The sequence below is a fragment of the Beauveria bassiana genome (assembly GCF_000280675.1).
Source record: "Beauveria bassiana ARSEF 2860 unplaced genomic scaffold BBA_S00007, whole genome shotgun sequence".
NCBI lineage: Eukaryota > Fungi > Ascomycota > Sordariomycetes > Hypocreales > Cordycipitaceae > Beauveria > Beauveria bassiana.
The window spans coordinates 904866-922942 of NW_007930842.1; the positions used below are offsets into that span (position 1 = coordinate 904866).

The following is an 18077-nucleotide window of genomic DNA, read 5'->3' on the forward strand; positions in this document are numbered from 1 at the left end:
TTTGAGTACTTTATGTGGTGCGTTTGGCCGCTGCGCCGCGTCGTGTCCACGGTCAATGGTTATCTCGGCCTCGTGCCAAGAGCAGCGCAACAAGGCGATCAAGTCTGGCTGTTCTCTGGCGGGCGGACCCCGTATATTCTTCGCCCCACGGACAGGTCAGGCCAGTTTATCTTTGTTGGAGAAGCTTACATTCACGGCATTATGGACGGCGAAGCAGCAGAGGGCAATGAGAACAACTTTAGACCAGTCCAGCTGATCTAAACTTGCCCATTTCTTTGCATGAGAAAATACATTAAACGCTAACGCATACAAATGCTTGAACAACCATGGGACCAGTGAGATGAAAAGCTCTCTGCTGTCTGCATAACTCCATACTGTATCCAACCCACGCTGCCCATGCCAACATTCATGTCTGCACGCCGTATTATATATGCCAAGTGTTTTACCGCGCACATTTTCGTGCTGTCCATTCCTACCTGGCCCTGCCTCCACTTGGATTGACTCCTCTCTTTATTGAGGACGCTCATTTGCACGCCGGATCTCTTCCTCGCGGAACAGCTTGGCGCGCTGCTCATTCATGTCCATTCGTGTTCGCCGGAAGCCTAGTATAGAGACCAGTACTGCGATGCCAGACAGTATGCTGCAGACTTTCATGCCAGCTCGGAAAGCTGATGAATACGCTAATGACATGGCAACCGCGCCGTCTTGTTCGACAATTGCCGAGATTGGCCCTTTTGAAACATCCGACAATTTATTTCGAAGAAGAATGGTAGCTGTAGCAATGCCGATGCTCCCACCCAATATTCTCATTTGAGCCAGAATACCGTGCGCCGAGGCTGAAGAGAGACATCAGTAGGTTTACTTGGATATCGAAACGTTTATGCTTACCCGCATCAGCGATGGCTGCTTCGAATGTAACCAACATGGTAGCTGCGGCAGTCGAAAGCCCGAATCCCAGTCCAGCAAACACCAGAAAGCCTAATGCTTTCGCATCATCTGCTCTGCCTTGCACTGTAGACAGCAGCCCACATCCTAGTAAAGTGAAGCAGCAGCCAGTAGCAATTGTTTCGAAAAGAAAGTTCTTTTTTCCGTTCACCATACCCCCAATCACGCTACCGAGAGCCGAGCCTCCGACCAAAGGAAGAAGTTCGAGCGCGCTCATCATAACCGATTTACCACTTACAATTTGTGCGCGAGACGGAAATGTGAATATGATTTGCAGATACGGATATCCGATTAGCAGGGTGGTGAGTGCTGCAGAAGTGTAGTGGCGGTTTCGAAACAGTTTGAAAGGAAGAGCAGGCACGAGTCCGGCTCCAAATCTACCACTTTCCACCAGGAATGCCCAGACGAACACGCCGCCCCAACATAGCAAGCCAGTAGTCAATGGTGCGATGAAGGTAGAGCTGCTAAAGATATTCCTTGAAGTCTCTCCGGCTCTTTGGAAAGCAAAGACAATGAGGACTGACGCGGCGATGATGAGAAGGGTGCCGAAGAAATCGAAGTTCTTCCACTGCAGGCGGCTTGGAGGATTCTGCTGAGATTTACTTGGCCATGCCAGCAGGAAAATGGTCATTGATACCACGGCAATCGGGCCGCTGCCGAAGTCAGTACAGATTGCCAGGTTGCGAGCATTGATACTCACTTGATCCAGAAGATCCAGCGCCACTGTGTGAATTGTGTAAGTGCACCTCCCAAGAGTGGCCCAAGAACGCCTGAGAAAACAATGACCATGCCAATTAAAGAACCTATAAACTTGAGATGACTGGGAGGGCATATTTCTGGAAGAATTACCATGGTCAAAGAGTATAAGCCTGAAGAATATTAGAAAATATGCGGCAAATGCAAGACGTTGGAACGAACCGGAACCTCCGATGCCCTGGATTGTTCGGAGGGCAATGAGCTGGCGAATATTTTGTGCAAATCCGCTAGCCATGGAAAACGCAAAAAATAGCACACTTGCTAGAAGAAATGCATCGCGTCTGCCAATGACGTCTGAAACATGGGCAAAAGCCACCGCGCACCCGAGGTAGGCTAATGTGTAGGCGAGAGCTATCCAGTTGATAGCTTCAAGGTCCTTGAAGTCGTTGCCAATAGTGAACAAGGCCGTCGCCACTATTGAAGAATCGATAATGGAGAGAAATAAACCGAGACAGATGCTAAAGAGGCCTGTTAGAGAGGAACTACAGCTCGGGAGTGCTCTACTTACCCAAAGCTGAGAATCCAAAAACGAATGGCAGATTTTTCGGGGGGAGGGTTTGGTTCCTCATCGAAGGGGCATTCGATGGGGACTTGTTTGGCTTCTTCGATTGGTGATGCCGCTTTTGGCGTCTTAATGAACGGAAGGCCCATCTTGATCAGGGCTGTCTGTGGTCGATAGATGTGAAAATAAAGACGAGACGAAGGCGTCGTTTAGCGCGAGGCGAGAAGGTCGGTAGAACCAGACAAGGCTTGGGGCCCAAACGGGTTCATATAATAGCAACAGTCGAAAAGAAAGAGCAAGCAATACTCGGTGGGCGCGTCGCGAGTAGCTTCGTTGGCGAGCAACCAGTACAGCCGACTCCTCCCCGGCTACAGAGCGAAGGCAGGATAGAAGGGTAGGTAGGTATAAGCCAAAAATGAAAGAGAAGGAAAGTACCTCTTTCCCAGTTCGTTTGCCAAAAGTCGGCGGTTGACTTTCTGCCTGCCACCCGCAGTTGGCAATCAGCAGCCTGCAGCTGACCAGGGCAAGCGAACGCCCGTCAACGAAGCAAACGAAGCCCAAGCCGAAGGAAGGCAGCTTCGAATAATTAACTTGGCCAGTCGTCAGAAATACCGGGGGTCGACGGTCACAAAAACAAAATATAAAAAAAACAAGTGTGAAGATGCAAGTCTAGTCGTCCTTGACGCGACGTCTCAGATGGATGAAGATGTGGTTAACAGTCGTATCGGCATGGCGCCGTGACTCAAGATTTACACCACGTTCAAAGGAACCGACTCGACCCGAGACAACAAAGACTCGGGGTCAATAGGGTAATACGATTTTTGGAAAGGTTGGAAGCAGGTTCGCGCGCGGAAAAAGGCCGCAGTCTCTCATACCGAAAAGGTCTACGATGCGGCGTCGCGGGTCGGAATGCATATGGTGGCGTCGGCGTGCCGTTGCATCTGGGCCCAGTACTGGTAGGCGAGACGTAGGTCACGGCACCCACTTTGCCCGTCATACCAAGATATTAAAGTCGCATGCTGGGATCAATGGTACTGTCACAGTACGTGTGGAATGGCAACTGTCGCTCCGATATGGTGTCCAGAGCCTGACATGCCCACCATCGGGCACATGCGAGGTGTACGGGCGCAAACGACACTTGCTGCAGTTCTTGTTCGGCACACCCCATATGTAGGTAGCTTGCAGTGTTACACATGTGTACGCGCTGAAAGTACCTATCCAGCGGGCTCCCTCTTTCGGGCAAATGTGCGATTGTCAGAAGGAACCTGATCTTCCACCGTTGGCGGACAGATGGAGTCGGGCTGAGGCTGGAGCCTATGGTCAAAGGCATGGATGGCTGCATAATCTCGCTAAACGGAGAGGTGTGAGTGGCTTGTTATATGCAAGTCAATGTCATGCCCCGGCGACCAAAGCAAACAGCATAAGCCATTCCTGATATAGAGAGTCTGCGCGGTTCTCGTCCTAGACAATAGTAACGTTATGTATGTTATATCGCCGGTAATCAAAGCTGATTGGACACGGCCCGCGGAGATGTGTACGCCGCGAGACAGAGCAAAGCCTAGACCCACGCTACCTGTGAAAGGTTGCTCCGTAAGGTACTTAGTTGAGATCAAAGTTCTCGGGCCGCTGGCCGACTCGAAATCAAATTCATCTTATTAATATCTCATTCTTCACTGTGACGCCCCACCGCAAGTGTTGGCTTGCTCTCTTCATCGCTCTGTGCAAACGGCCAAGGATAGGCAAAACGCCGCACAATCGTAATACTGGGCTTAACTTAATCTAAATACAGCAAATTGTATTCACGCAAGTTGTGACAGCATGCAAACAAATAGTGACGCAGCACTGTGCGAGCAGGTCATTTCCGCGATCCGGAGCCGAGGCTGGCACTGTACAGCCAGATTGGGTTGGTGGGGGTGGGTACCTACCTTAGCTTGTCGCCTTCACCACAACAGCCCGAGCTTCCATCGGAGAAAGCAGTCACCACCATATCGGCAAATCTCACGTCAACATGTCACAAACGTCGCCTTTGCAGGGTGGCCCGACGGACAAAGAGAGGAAATATGATCGGCAGCTTCGTCTGTGGGCCGCTTCGGGCCAAGCCGCCCTCGAGTCCTCCAACGTTCTCCTTGTCAACTCGGGCTCTGGCACGGTAGGCGTCGAAACGCTGAAAAATCTCGTCTTACCAGGTGCAATCTTCATATTTTGGAAAATTCGAACTCGCGTGATCTAATGTTCTCTTGCGACAGGTATCGGCCAATTCACGATCGTAGACGATGCCGTCGTAGAAGATGCCGATCTTGGCGTCAACTTCTTTCTAGACGAATCAAGCCGTGGCAAGTCACGCGCTCAGTGTGCGACAGAACATCTTTTAGAGCTCAATCCCGAAGTCTCTGGTCAATGGTATCCTAAAACATCGGTAAGCTACTACATCGAATGTAGTCTGTTACACAACTAACAGTCGGGCCAAGGGCTCACTTGACCTTCAAGCGGTGCTCTCGAGTGTGACTCCATATACGATTATACTATACGTCTTGCCATTACCGGCTGAGTCAATACACATTATCGAAGAGTACAGTCGCCTTCGCAGCACTCCCTTGGTAGCTATCCGCTCTGTGGGCTTCTACGGTTACTTTCGCATCACCTTCCCCGATGTCTTCCCTGTTGTAGACACGCACCCCGACAAGACGTCGACTGCCGACCTCCGACTCCTCAACCCCTGGCCAGAGCTTTTGCAATTTGCACAAGATTTGACAAAGAACATTGACGACTTAGATGACAACCTGCACGGGCATTTGCCTTTGGTGGCTATCTTGCTGCATAACCTGGAGATTTGGAAGCAAAATCACGATGGCGCTGCTCCGACGGAATACTCTGACAAAATTGCTTTTCGAAAACAAGTCTCGGAAAGTATGCGAACGAATAACGCAGAAGGTGGGGAGGAAAATTTCGAAGAGGCGGCCGGCGCTGTCATGAAGCACATAATCGCGCAATCTCTCCCTGAATCTCTGCGCCAAGTTTTTGAATATGACAACACAGAAAAGGTACGTCATATGAATGTTTGACGCCATATCTACTGACATTCGTAGGCCAACTCTTCCTTTTGGATAATCGCACAAGCAGTTTCGCAGTTCTATCAGAAGCACGGGCAACTGCCTGTGAGTGGTGGACTGCCCGATATGAAGGCTCAATCAAGCGTATATATCCAGCTCCAGAATATTTACAAGAGTAAAGCTCGCCAAGATGCTAGCGAAGTCTTCGATATTGCTCGAGGCATCGCAGCAGACGTTGTAACCGACCCGGCTGAGGTTGAGCAATTCTGCAAAAATGCGCGATTCATCAAGCTCATCAACTTTTCTCGGACTGCGCCGAAGATTGAAGATATAGTTGGTTCGTTTATTAGGCTATTGCTACATAGTACCCTTGAGCTGACCCGGATCACGCAGCGAACGAGCTAAACCAAGAAAAGATGGCTGCCACTGCTGGCCTCGAAATGCAGTCGTCTTTGATATCCCTCTATCTAGCCCTCAGCCTCTCACCAAACTCCCTTGCGCCATCTGCAGAGGCAATGCGAGAGGCAATTTACGCGCACGCCCCCTTGCTACAAGGTCACAAGAGAACAAGGCAAGTCACGGAAGAGGTTGCACGCGCCGCCGGAGGCGAAATGCACAACATTTCCGCAGTTCTCGGAGGCATGGTAGCCCAAGAAGTGATCAAGGTCGTCACAAAGCAATACATTCCGGTAGACAATACTTGCATTTTCGACGGTATTGAGAGCCGCTGTCAGGTACTTCGTACATAGACGAGGATAGATACGGCCCAAGTCCAGCCACAAATAGGAGCATCACTCTAATACAGTAATGATGGGTGAAACTCTGTTGCCTTGTTGATAATAATTATGCAACTGAAGAATTCCGTTGCATAGTGGCGAGGTAGTGTGTGGCCGGCCCGAGGCAGACGTAGTAGGTGCGATTGCGACCAGCTGCCAGAAGGTCCATGGATGCGCGAGGGCATCAAACACGCGCCCACACTTAAGAGCACAACATTCAAGGGCATACGCATTGAGGCTGATATTATGGATTTACCACTAGCTTGCAACAATTTGAAATGCAGGGCTGAGCTAAACGATCGTGCGCTGGTCACGACATGTAGGTATGCAACGCGCGTCCCTTTCATTACAGAATGATGCTGATCCAGGCCAATGCAGCCACATCTTCTGCTTGGAGTGCACAAACCGCTTCTGCCTCTCTGGGCAGGACCGGCAAAATCGAGTGCCATGCCCGGCCTGCGACACACAGCTCAGCAGCCCCGACGACGCCGTCATCTCGAACCTAAAGCCGTCCGAGGCCTACAAGACAAGCATCCTCAGCGGCCTCTCGCCCAGCATCATTATGGAGTGCGCCGGTCGCGCGCTCAGCTTCTGGGCGTATCAGACGACGCAAAATATCTACTACCAGCAGTACCTCTACAAGACACTGCCGGAAAAGTACGCGACACTCAGCGGCCGCCTCGAGCAGACGGTCAACGAGGCCAACGCGCAGATTGAGACGCTGCAGCGGAAGATGAGCACCCTGACGACGGAGAATGATAATTCGAGGAAGAAGAATGAGGAGTTGTCCAAAGCGTACAAAGAAAAGAGCCGGCAGCTGCTGCAAACGCAGGAGCTGCACGACAAGTTGCGGCATACGGTGGAGATGGGCCACATTCAGCGCGCGGCGACGGACGCAATTGATTCAAGATTTCAGCAACAGCAGCATCAGACGTCGAGACATTTTGCGCCGCAGCACTCGGCGCCTTATAATAGTGCACATACGCGGCCCGGGAGTGGCGCGGGCTTCCGTGGGTATGGGCTGGCGGTCGATCAGGAACGCGCACCGGACGGTGGAATTCGCGGCGGTTTAATAGACACAGGTGCTGGGCCCTGGAGGCGAGAGCCTTCAGTAACCGGTATGCACATATTTTCGCACATCCGCTTGAATGAAGCTAATATTCTGTCCAGGTCATGTTTCAAACGGACCGCCAAACTTTTCACGGTTTGGGGCTAGAGGAGTTCTGGATGGCGAGCGCGGACTGGGGATGGGACATGTACCAAACAGTGCAGAACGGAGAAGGAATACTGAGCTTGGCAGTGCAGGAAAGCATATAGGAGGACTTAGTTCAGGGATCAAGGTCAGTCAACCGATGAGTAACACTGGGCATCAACACGCGACGGAGGGATTCATGGGGATACGAAACATTTAGACCATTGCATCAGCGTGTTTTAATCTTTCTCGTACTTTCACCGTTTGCATCTAATGTGCTACCATTGATTGCCGTGGCTCGATAGTTGGCAGAAGAATCCCATGGTCGGAGTTTAGCCCGTGCCAACTCCACAGATCGAAGCCGAAAACCAGGCGGCGAGACACTATGCATGAGCAGACTTGGCAAATCCACAGTGAGTTGTGTATGATGAGTCTTCTACAAACATATGCGAGCACAGGTCCAGCACATCTCTGCGTGTGAAGAGGATTGTGGACTTGCTACGAGGTGGCGGTCCAGACACTTAGATCAGTGGCTGAGGCAAACGACGGCACGGTGACAGCACAGCGGGGACTTGACAATTCATCACGGTCCCTGGGAAGGACACTGGTTCCCTTTGCCAAGTCTTATCATTTCTCGGCTGGTTTAGAAGATCGAAGCATGTGTTGCGGCGGCGGAAGTGGGCAGGCCAGTTACGTTGGAACAGTGACAGACGTGCATTACATTGATGTCGTTTGAGGCGACAGCAAATCCTCTGATTTTAAAACTGTTTCGAATCGCCGGCGGCTGGACGCAAGAGTAAGTAGATGAGTAGATGGATGACCAAGTCTGTCGACAGCATCATATGATTCCTCGGCATATGAGAATGTGCGAGTAAGCAAGAGGGTCCAGAGACTGAATTAATCTCAAGAATTGGATGTGTGAAGACCAGCATGGGTTCTATCTGCATTGTTACATTCGTATACTTTAATCATTGACGCTCATAGTCAGGCGATGAAAGCGCCAGTATCTCCTACAATTGCTTTGTGGCCAGCGAGTATGCGAACTCTGTCTACACGTGTCTCTTTTGCTCAGTGTATTCAAGTCCTAGCACGTCTTTCTCTATCGCGTCGTCCTCCTCTCCCGCGGCGTCTTTCTCTCCCCATCACGACTTTCTCTTCCACGGCGTCCCTCTTCCCTCTCTCCAGCAGGCCTTTCTTTTCTAGCGCGTCTTTGAGTCGATGACTTGCTGGCCGTTCCCAATGAAAGTAAGGCTCCTTCATCTGAGCCAATTCCCGGCGGCTCAAGACTGGTACAGACTGCATCTTCCTTTGCTGGATTCCATCAGGTGCCTTGACAAGTATCGGTCCCTCTGGATTATCTGACATCCACGGCCATTGTATGCAGCTGTTGACGACGTTGAAAGCGCGCGTTTTTCTCTTGCTGACCCAAGTATCCAGTATCTTGCGAAAGCCTGGACACTACTATCCAGCCTCACGTCAGGGTGCTTCGCCCAATCGAGCCGCAGCAAAGCTTCTGCGTCTTGCTCCGCAGGAGGTAGTTTCCTGAATTGCTCATCAAGAGGTCCCCAATGATCAGGCAGCCACTCCCAGCCCAGAGTCGCGCCTCAGGGCTAATCATGATGATATCCTCAGGTAGCAGCGAAGGATGCGAGTTGAAGAGAGCAAAGTCAGCCAAGAGAAAGAGGACTGGGAGTAGACTGGGAGAACGGCTAACCAGAAAAACAAAAATTGGTGCATGTGGGGTTCCGTGGGATTCCGTGGGCAGGCCCGTCGGCTGTTGAGTTTTAACGCTGGCATGCAAAGCAGTGAAAAGCATCCTGCGACAGCGGCAGGTTGCGCCAACGAATAGAATGCTGCCACGTGTTCAGAGAGGAAAATGATGAAATAAACTCATTGTCGTCGAAGGCACATGAATTGTGAACCATCTGGTGGTGCGCACCGAGGAAACAAGGTAGCACAGTCAACAACATGCACACACCATTCTACGAACAAACGGCGGAAGCGGCGGCTTGAGGCTGGAATTTCTTGCGTCTGAGGGAACAACATTTTCATACGAAGTAAAATTGCAGCAAGACGTCTTGAGCCAGGAAGCACAGTCAATGGATTTTTTTTTTTTTTTTTTCAACAAGAAAAGTGCAGCTTCACCGCAAATGTGCCTTGGCATCTGGGAGGCATGATGCCTAATTTTGGAGGTTGAGAAACGCGAGCCTCGACACACACCACTAGGTAGTGGCCACGACGCGTGCTCACGAAACCTCTTATCACATCTACCATGAATCCATCTCCATTGAGCAAATTTCGACCACAACAATTTTGGAATGTTTTTAGGCACTTGAATCTTCACAGACCAGTGTGCCTTGCGTCAGGATGCCGTGTCATGTCAACAAACACATCCTTGGGCCCTTCTGTCTTGTTGCCCGCCTCGCAGCCCATTGAGGAAGAGTTGCTTCCCGGCTACGTCGCTGATAATTATTATCCAGTGCAGATTGGGCAGGTGTTTAATACCCAATACCAGATCCTATGTAAGCTAGGCCAAGGAACTGGCTCAACTGTATGGCTCTCGAAAAGTCTGCGGTATGTTATACATGGTGTTGAAGAAGAAACATGCTCTGGTCTTCCTAACGTTTGACTTAGTGATGGAGATTATCGTGCACTAAAAGTCTGCACCATTAAAGAAATCACCATCTCATGCAGCAGTCGAAGAATGAGATGGCGGTGCTAGACTACCTCAAATCCTCATCTGTTCAAAAACACCCAGGTAAAGCGTTTGTTCGCGAAATTCTAGACTCGTTCGATATCCCTGGACCCAAGGGCTTGCATACGTGTTTGGTGTACAAGCCTTTGGGAATGACATTCACAGAGTTGCGCAATCGCATGCCCCAAGGCAAGTTTGAACCACGGATGCTACAAGGCGCGCTGCAAATTCTCCTCATATCTTTGGATTACCTCCACAAGAATACCGTGGTCCATACGGATATTTCTCCTAATCAAATCCTAATAACCTTATTTGTGGCGCAAATGACATGGCGCCTTTTCAACAGCTTGAAATGTCGGAACAAGCTCAAGCGTCTACACGCAAAGTACTCGGCGATCGCACCATCTACCTTTCGCGCCAGACACCGAAGACGGACGGTGATTCAGTACTAGCAGACCTCGGCTCGGCAAGGTTCGGGCAAGAACAGTACGAAGGTGACATTATGCCGTTGGTCTACAGAGCCCCAGAGGTTATTTTGGGTATGAGATGGTCTTCGAAAGTAGACATATGGTCAGTCGGTGTCATGGTAAGCTCTTCCATCTCACCTGCAAAGTTCTTACCTTACTTTTCCAGGTGTGGGATCTGCTCGAAGGGAAGCGCTTATTCTTAAACAAGAAAGATGGAGTCAACGACGATGAGCAGCACTTGGCAGAGATGGTTGCCCTCATCGGCCCACCGCCTCTGGAGTTTCTGCGAAGAAGTGAGAGATGTGCTCGCTATTTCAGTGAATCCGGTAAGGAGAACAAAAGTCACGCCTCGCCATCAATAGCTAAAAAAAAATTATTTCAGGTAAATGGCTGGGGTCTGTCGCAGTTCCGACAACGTCTCTGGAAGAACGCGTAACCCAGTTGGAGGGCCAAGACAAAGCACTGTTGCTAGGCTTCGTCCGCCGCGCTTTGCGCTGGCTGCCAGAAGAACGGCCACCCGCTGACGAAATAGTGTATGACGATTGGCTGATGCAGCGGTATTCAGAGCTTGATGCGTGAAGGCTTTCACAGGCTGCGAGTTCTCCCTGTCCCAAAAAAGCATTCCGGGGTGTCCTATTGACTCACGCCTATGATGCGTGCCTGGCAATTGTAATCAGCGGCTACCGCAGCCAACACCATTCAAGCAAAGAACATTGCAATGACATGACAAGACAAGAGGCCTACCAGCCGTCGAACCCAAATCAGCGTTTTTGACGGTATTATACAAACTTACTTGTCTGTTTTCTGTGGTCGACCTTTGTTCCAAACCCCCCCAACCACGGGTCACTCCCTCTGGTGTAAGCGCACTGCTGCGTTCCAGGCATTGATTCATGCTAGAACCTACGCTATGTAGGTGTAGCAAGGTCTCAGAGGAAATGCACTGATACGCCGAGTTTAAATGTTGAAGTATAGTTGCTAAGCTTAGAATTCGTTTGCTAGTGAAAGAGGACTTTCTATTACTTGGTAATCTGAATAAATGTTGGTCAACCGTTGCCACCCAACCCAGTAGGTGCATTGGGTTCTATTTAGCTCACTGTATCTTTGCACATCACACACGCTGCACGCATAGACAATCTGTCTGGGGTTTTGGGATGAAATCAATCCTACGTACGGCATACCTCATCTGTTGAGCTATACGTTGAAAAAATTGGCGCGCCACAACTTTGAAGCGCCTATACCCCCTTATATCACAACATCGTCGCTATTAATAACCCCAAAAAAGACTTGATTACTATTTTGATGCGACCATCAGCCAGTGGCAGCTACGGAATCATACCACGTTGCTCCACTGCGTAGGTGGGGCAGAGCCGTTATTTGTGGGTCTCTGCAGATTATTTACGAGCACAAGTCGCGATGACAAGTTGTCAGTGATCGAAACATACCATTTCGGAGTGGGTGTGTGGCGCCTGCAGGTACCAGTACCTTTGCACTTTGCTCGAGAGGTACCTAGGTAGGTACCGTTCTTGGTTGTGCAGCAACCAAGATCCCCAGTGGCCCGCCAGTAAAAAATGTGGGATTCCGCTGTCCCTAAACGTGCCAGCTTGCCAGCCAGCCAGCCAGCGTGACCAGTAAACTGTCTATACACGTACGCAACCAAATTTCCCAACTTTCACCCTCCAAAGCCTAATCACTTCATTCGTCCATTCCTCTTTTTGCTTGTCCGCCAGGCTGCGACTCTCAATCTTTACGCCCTACGCGTCAACACTCGTTCTATTTCAAAGAAACCTTTTCCTGCACTTGCTACCTTAGCGCCCGTTGCGCCGCCTTGTATCTTTGCGCTGATCGTGCCACGCCATCGACCATCAACCCTCGACGCTTCTGATTGACAGGCTCGACACGCACAGGCACCTCGCAAAGCAAACACGCCGCTAATAAAAACCCCGACATCTTGCGAAGCGGATTCAATCAACAGTTCAGAGTAGCCGCTTTCCCCGTGCACTTTGACTGAGCCATCCACCATTCAACTAGCTCCGAATGCCACTATAGTTTACCAACTGCGCCATGGGTAAGAGCGGCAAGAACTGTACGTCATCTCTGCACATGCTTCATACTGTTGAAGTGTTTCTTTGCCGTGCGCATTGTGCTGACAAGTTGCCGCCATCGTAGCCCAATACGGCGTCGTTCTTGATGCCGGTTCCTCGGGGACGCGCGTCTACGTCTACAAATGGAGAAACCCCTCTGCGCCGCCCAAACACGAATATGACGACGACGACGATGAAGTACGCTCGCTTCCCAAGATCCATCTCAAAAAGAATCACAAAATCCACCCGGGTATTTCCACCTTTGCCGACGCCGTCGACTCGGTCGGCCATGACCATTTGCAGGAGCTTGTCGACGTGGCCCTGAAAAAAGTACCCTCACACAAAATACCCGAGACACCCATTTTCCTCATGGCCACAGCCGGCGTGCGATTTCTCCCCCCACACAAGCAAAAGGCCCTTCTCGGCGCCGTCTGCTCTTACTTCAAGGCCAATACGAAATTTCAGCTGCCCGATTGCGACGCCCACGTCAAGGTCATACCCGGCGAGACCGAGGGCCTCTACGGCTGGATTGCCGCCAATTATCTCCTTGGAGGCTTCGAACGACCGGACGAGCACCGACACAGCAAAGGACACCATACATATGGTTTTCTCGACATGGGCGGCGCCTCTGCGCAAATCGCCTTTGCGCCCAACGCGACCGAGGCAAAGAAACATGCCGACGACTTGAAGCTAGTTCGCATGCGCAAGCTTGATGGCTCCTCGGTCGAGTACAAAGTCTTTACCTCCACATGGCTGGGCTACGGTGCCAACAAAGCCCGGGAACGTTTCGTGAAACAGCTGGTCGACCAATACGAGACAAATGTTCGGGAGATCCCCGACCCATGCCTCCCCAAAGGCCTGCGAATGACGCTCGAAGGCGTCACTGTTGACTCTGCAGCGGGTAGCGAACAAGTGCTGTTGGGCACTGGCCAGTTTGCTGAATGTGTGCGCAAAACGTATCCCTTGTTAGGAAAGGAAAAGCCCTGTGAGGACTCGCCTTGTTTGCTCAATGGACAGCATGCTCCCGCCATTGATTTTGACATTAATCATTTTGTTGGTGTGTCGGAATACTGGCACACGACTCACGGCGTGTTCGGGAAGGAGAATGTAGCATATGATCTGGCCACGTACCAGAAAAGGGTCCTTGAATACTGCGAAAGAGACTGGTCATCAATCAAAGACGACGTTTTCGGTCGTAAGAAGACGGCCGAGGAGAAGATGGCCGACGCTCAGCAGGCCTGTTTCAAAGCGTCTTGGCTAATCAACATGCTTCACGATGGTATAGGGATTCCCAGAATCGGCATTGAGGGCGGCAACGGCACCCACCCCGGGCCTGACCAAAAGGGCTTCCGCGACCCATTTCAACCTGTTGACACCATCCACGACATGGAAGTGAGCTGGACGCTGGGAAAGATGGTACTCTATGCTGTTGGGCAAATTCCGGCCAAAGATTCAAAACTCCCCGTCGGTTTTGGCAGCAACATTGACTCTGGTATCCCCTCGGACTTTGAGCACGCTGGATCTGTGCCAATACCCACCGGTCCGAAGCTGGGAGGTGGTGATGACGATGATGATGATGATGATGTGTACCGTTCGTCTGGCTCGATATTGCCGTTCCTGGTATTCCTATTACTTGCTATGGTCTTGGCATATTGGCTTCGAAAGCCCGACAGGCGGCACAGGTTCTTTTCCTTTGGCCGTCGTTCGCGCAAAAATGGCAAGGGTTCTCGTGGATTCATCAATAAGCTTCTGCGACGCCCAACTATTACATACGAGCGTGTATTGGAGGAAGGCGAGGCTCCCGAATTCGAATTGGGCGGTGCAGAATCGGACGAAAATGACCACTCTGACAGCACAGAGGGCTCAAAAGGTGGCAGAAGCTCTGGACTGGCGACGCCCAAGCTGAACCTAGAGCGGGTCGATGACTTTCGCATGCCATCCGCCATGGATCGCGCGGGACTGGCGGTGCGCACAGAGAGTCGTGAACGGCTTGTGCCAAGCCTACAAATGCTCAATGCTGGACGGCGCAGTCGCAACGTTAGCCCCACGCGAATGAAGAGCCCTCTAGCTGTTGTTTGACGTTGATGAAACATTTCACGATACTTTTATTTTTATTTTCTACATTCAGAGCGTTGGCGTTTTGTTTCTTTTTCATCTTCTACAGCCGGCCCTTCCGCCGTGCTCGTGATAAAACTTTTTAATGTGGCAGTTTTCCGGAGACTGGATCCTCTGCGCAGTCGAGCTCTGCTTTCTCTTCTTGGTGGACTTGTTGTAACATTGTTGTGGGCTCCTAATGACATGGTTTGGATTTTTGGATTTGTATATCTGGGTGCGCGAATGAGACGCATAGGTAGGGACTTTAATGCCCCAGCAACTATAGGTGGACGTGTTATACAATTGAAACCGCGTCAACCAATCGGTGGCCAATAACAAGAAAGTTAAAGATGCAGTGAAATCCAAGACGCCTGGCAAAAACAAAGATATGAAGATATGATATGCTGTAAAAAGAAGATGCATGCCGTGCGAGCGAGCGCTAATCGGACTGCTTTTCCAAGAAGCTGGGATCGTTGCGCACGCGATTCTCAAACTTGCGCCACCACTCCTCAAAGGCCTTGAGCGGTACCACTTCCACGCCGCCAGGACCAGCCGTGCCGCTGAATCCAGTGAGAAAGTTGAATGCGTTTTGTATGATGCGCTGCGCCAGCACCACCGTCGACGGCTGCTGCTGCGTCGACCCCGATGATGACGCGTTCTTGTTGGCGACGAGCTCCTGCATCTTTTGCGCCACATCTGCCTCGGCTTCGATCGATACACCAATGACCAGGCTATGGTGCGCCGCCGCTTCTGACGCGTCGCCACCGCTCGTGTTGCTGTTTGTGTTGCCGACTTTGAACATGGCGCTCTCCTTTCCGGGGCCGATGGCGCCGAGAAACTTGAACGGCGGCAGAGCGCCCGAGTTCTCAGCAGCGGCAACCTGCGCGGCCGTGGCGAGGTAGATGGCGGCGGCGGTGCCGGGGGGGAGGGAGACGCCCGGGAGGAGAAAGAGCACGAGATGGGAAAAGGCGCGGTGCGAGGGCAGGGCGTAGAGGAGCGAGGTGGGCGACGGCGTGGAGGAAGGGTCGGTGATGAGGGGGAGGCCGGCGGGGATGAGGCCAAAGAGGGGACCGGACATGGCTGGCTGCGCTTCGCGGTGCGGGTGGGAGATGACGGTTCGTTTTTCGGTCAATGACAAAGAGCTCAAAGGAGAGTGGCGCGCTTGGGAGCGGTTGTGAGAGTAGGAGTTGGCGGGAAAAGAAGCTCGCGCGAGGGGTCAACTTTTTTTTTTATCGTGTTGGCGGGGAAGCTCCGCGCGGCGGGAGCATCATCTAGCACCATCTAGATCGACCAGGGTCGCTGGAAGCTACCCTGACTGCACATGACTACGAATATGAAAACAATCATCGTAATGATTCCTGGTGACTGGCTTGCTTGAAACATGATCCTGGGCCATAATTACCCACTCATGCAGCAAATGCCGATGGTGCGCCAGATCTCGCACTTCCCTCCGAGTCTCTCCCGTCACGCAAGGCCGAACCCGGAAGGCCTGTGGTGGGGAACTCTGCCCCTCGCACTATGTAATAGGCGGCCAACGAGGTGAAAGTGCCCCTCCTAGATTTCACCGATTCACAGCCCTTCTTTCTGTGCTGTAACTTGTTTTTTGTTTGCTTCCTTTGCATCCATCAATTGCTTGCAGAAACCCGAATTTCACCATGTCTCAATCTGTCCTGATCCTCGGCTCCGGCTTCGTCGCCACCCCCGCCGTCGAGGTCCTCTCCAAGGCCGGCATCCAAGTCACCGTCGCCTGCCGCTCACTGGCGACAGCGCAGGCCCTGGCCGGCAGCTACGCCAACACAAAGGCCGTAAGCCTCGACGTCAACGACACGGCGGCGCTTGAAGCCGCCGTCGCCGCGCACGACCTGACCGTCTCGCTGATCCCCTACACGTTCCACGCCGTCGTCATCAAGGCCGCCATCAAGGCCAAGAAGCACGTCGTCACCACGTCGTACGTCTCGCCCGCCATGATGGAGCTCGACGCCGAGGCCAAAGCTGCCGGCATCACCGTCATGAACGAGATTGGCCTCGACCCGGGCATCGACCACCTCTACGCCGTCGACCTCATCGACCGCGTCCACAAGGCCGGCGGCAAGATCCTCTCCTTTAAGAGCTTCTGCGGCGGCCTGACGGCGCCCGAAAACTCGGACAATCCGCTCGGCTACAAGTTTAGCTGGAGCTCCCGCGGTGTCCTGCTCGCCCTCAAGAACAACGCAAAGTATGTCGAGGACGGCAAGATTGTCGAGGTGTCGGGCCTTGACCTCATGGACACGGCCAAGCCTTACCACACGGGCTTCACTGGCTTCAACTTTGTCGCCTATGGTAACCGTGATAGCTCCGGCTACCTTGAGCGGTATGTATATATTGACAGCGTCGAGATCTGGCTTTTCTGCTGACACGCCTCCTAGCTACCACATCCCCGAGGCCCAGACCTGCGTTCGCGGCACCCTTCGCTTCGCCGGCTTCCCCCCCTTCATCAAGACCCTTGTCGACATTGGCTTCCTCGACGACCAGCCCAAGGACTTCCTCAAGGAGGCCATTCCATGGAATGAGGCCCTTGCCAAGGTCTCTGGTGCCAAGTCCAGCAGCGAGGCGGACCTGGTTGCTGCCATTTCGGCCAAGGTCACCACCTTCAAGACCACCGAGATCAAGAACCAGCTTATCAAGGACCTCAAGTGGCGTATGTGATCATGGCATTCTCCTAACAAACTCTACTAACACATTTTAGTTGGCATCTTTTCCAACACCAAGATCACTCCCCGCGGCAACCCTCTTGATACCCTCTGCGCTACTCTTGAGGACAAGATGACCTTCCAGGAGGGTGAGCGTGACATGGTCGTGAGTCCAAATGCAAGTTGATGCATCATGCCAGTTGCATACTAACTCTTTAGTTCCTTCAACACATGTTTGTGGTTGAGAATAAGGATGGCAGCAAAAACACCATCTCCTCCACCCTGTGCGAGTACGGTGCTCCCATCGGCTCCGGCGGCCCCTCGGCCATGGCCAAGCTTGTCGGTATTCCCGGCGCCGTCGGTATGTAGCACATCCACTTCCCGTCTCGTGTACAATGTCTAACGAAGAAACAGCTGTCCAACAGGTTCTCAACGGTACCATTTCCGAGCGCGGTATCCTCGCTCCCATGAACACCAAGCTCAACACGCCCATCATGAAGGAGCTCGACGAGAAATACGGGTAAGTGGGCGAAAGCTCTAGTCGTAAAATTCATGACTAACAGCTAGTAGAATCAAGTGCACCGAGAAGATCCTCGATTAAGCCCGACGAGCAAGAGTATATGTGTAAAGTGAACAGGCAAGCCAGAGCTTGCCGCAAAAAAGTCCTACAAAAGATATGATTTATAGAATGAAAACAAAAGTAGTCGTGTGAGTCATGACATCTACAACAGAAATGCTATCAAGAGATACATAGCCGACTATCGAGGCTCTCAAAGCTCTCGAAGCTTGACTAGAAACCATGAATCTTGTATAAGTGCATCTGTACAAGCTGCCATCTGTGACAACTATT

The 18077-nt window shown here is 51.8% G+C and overlaps 7 protein-coding genes across 7 annotated transcripts in view; 5 read left to right on the forward strand and 2 right to left on the reverse strand.

The window, feature by feature from the left end:
- The window catches only part of BBA_03517 (Ankyrin and HET domain protein), a gene marked incomplete at both ends in the record, with an annotated part of 2889 nt that extends 2628 nt beyond the window's left edge, over positions 1–261 (forward strand). The window contains one exon of the mRNA XM_008598614.1: positions 253–261. Within this exon, the coding sequence (XP_008596836.1) occupies positions 253–261 (9 nt within the window). The remainder of the gene's footprint in view (positions 1–252) is intronic.
- Positions 262–510: 249 nt separating this feature from the next.
- Positions 511–2352, reverse strand: BBA_03518 (major facilitator superfamily transporter; the record flags this gene model as incomplete). Its single annotated transcript, XM_008598615.1, has 7 exons — positions 511–836; positions 889–1032; positions 1102–1598; positions 1646–1668; positions 1795–1814; positions 1864–2159; positions 2210–2352. 7 exons carry the CDS (start codon positions 2350–2352, stop codon positions 511–513), a joined length of 1449 nt encoding a protein of 482 aa, XP_008596837.1.
- Positions 2353–4211: 1859 nt separating this feature from the next.
- BBA_03519 (ThiF family protein) lies at positions 4212–7441 on the forward strand (the record flags this gene model as incomplete). The annotated part of the gene is made up of 8 exons (XM_008598616.1): positions 4212–4389; positions 4450–4603; positions 4662–5244; positions 5290–5590; positions 5647–5987; positions 6183–6348; positions 6398–7147; positions 7200–7441. 8 exons carry the CDS (start codon positions 4212–4214, stop codon positions 7439–7441), a joined length of 2715 nt encoding a protein of 904 aa, XP_008596838.1.
- Positions 7442–10244: 2803 nt separating this feature from the next.
- Positions 10245–10962, forward strand: BBA_03520 (protein kinase, putative; the record flags this gene model as incomplete). The annotated part of the gene is made up of 3 exons (XM_008598617.1): positions 10245–10502; positions 10550–10709; positions 10766–10962. 3 exons carry the CDS (start codon positions 10245–10247, stop codon positions 10960–10962), a joined length of 615 nt encoding a protein of 204 aa, XP_008596839.1.
- Positions 10963–12444: 1482 nt separating this feature from the next.
- Positions 12445–14543, forward strand: BBA_03521 (GDA1/CD39 family protein; the record flags this gene model as incomplete). Its single annotated transcript, XM_008598618.1, has 2 exons — positions 12445–12466; positions 12550–14543. The coding sequence occupies 2 exons, from the start codon at positions 12445–12447 to the stop codon at positions 14541–14543; spliced, it is 2016 nt and encodes a 671-aa protein (XP_008596840.1).
- A 454-nt stretch (positions 14544–14997) lies between these two features.
- Positions 14998–15636, reverse strand: BBA_03522 (DUF775 domain-containing protein; the record flags this gene model as incomplete). Its single annotated transcript, XM_008598619.1, has 1 exon — positions 14998–15636. The coding sequence occupies one exon, from the start codon at positions 15634–15636 to the stop codon at positions 14998–15000; it is 639 nt and encodes a 212-aa protein (XP_008596841.1).
- A 577-nt stretch (positions 15637–16213) lies between these two features.
- Positions 16214–17828, forward strand: BBA_03523 (saccharopine dehydrogenase; the record flags this gene model as incomplete). The annotated part of the gene is made up of 6 exons (XM_008598620.1): positions 16214–16908; positions 16964–17235; positions 17284–17393; positions 17447–17588; positions 17642–17747; positions 17798–17828. The coding sequence occupies 6 exons, from the start codon at positions 16214–16216 to the stop codon at positions 17826–17828; spliced, it is 1356 nt and encodes a 451-aa protein (XP_008596842.1).
- Positions 17829–18077: the final 249 nt, after the last annotated feature.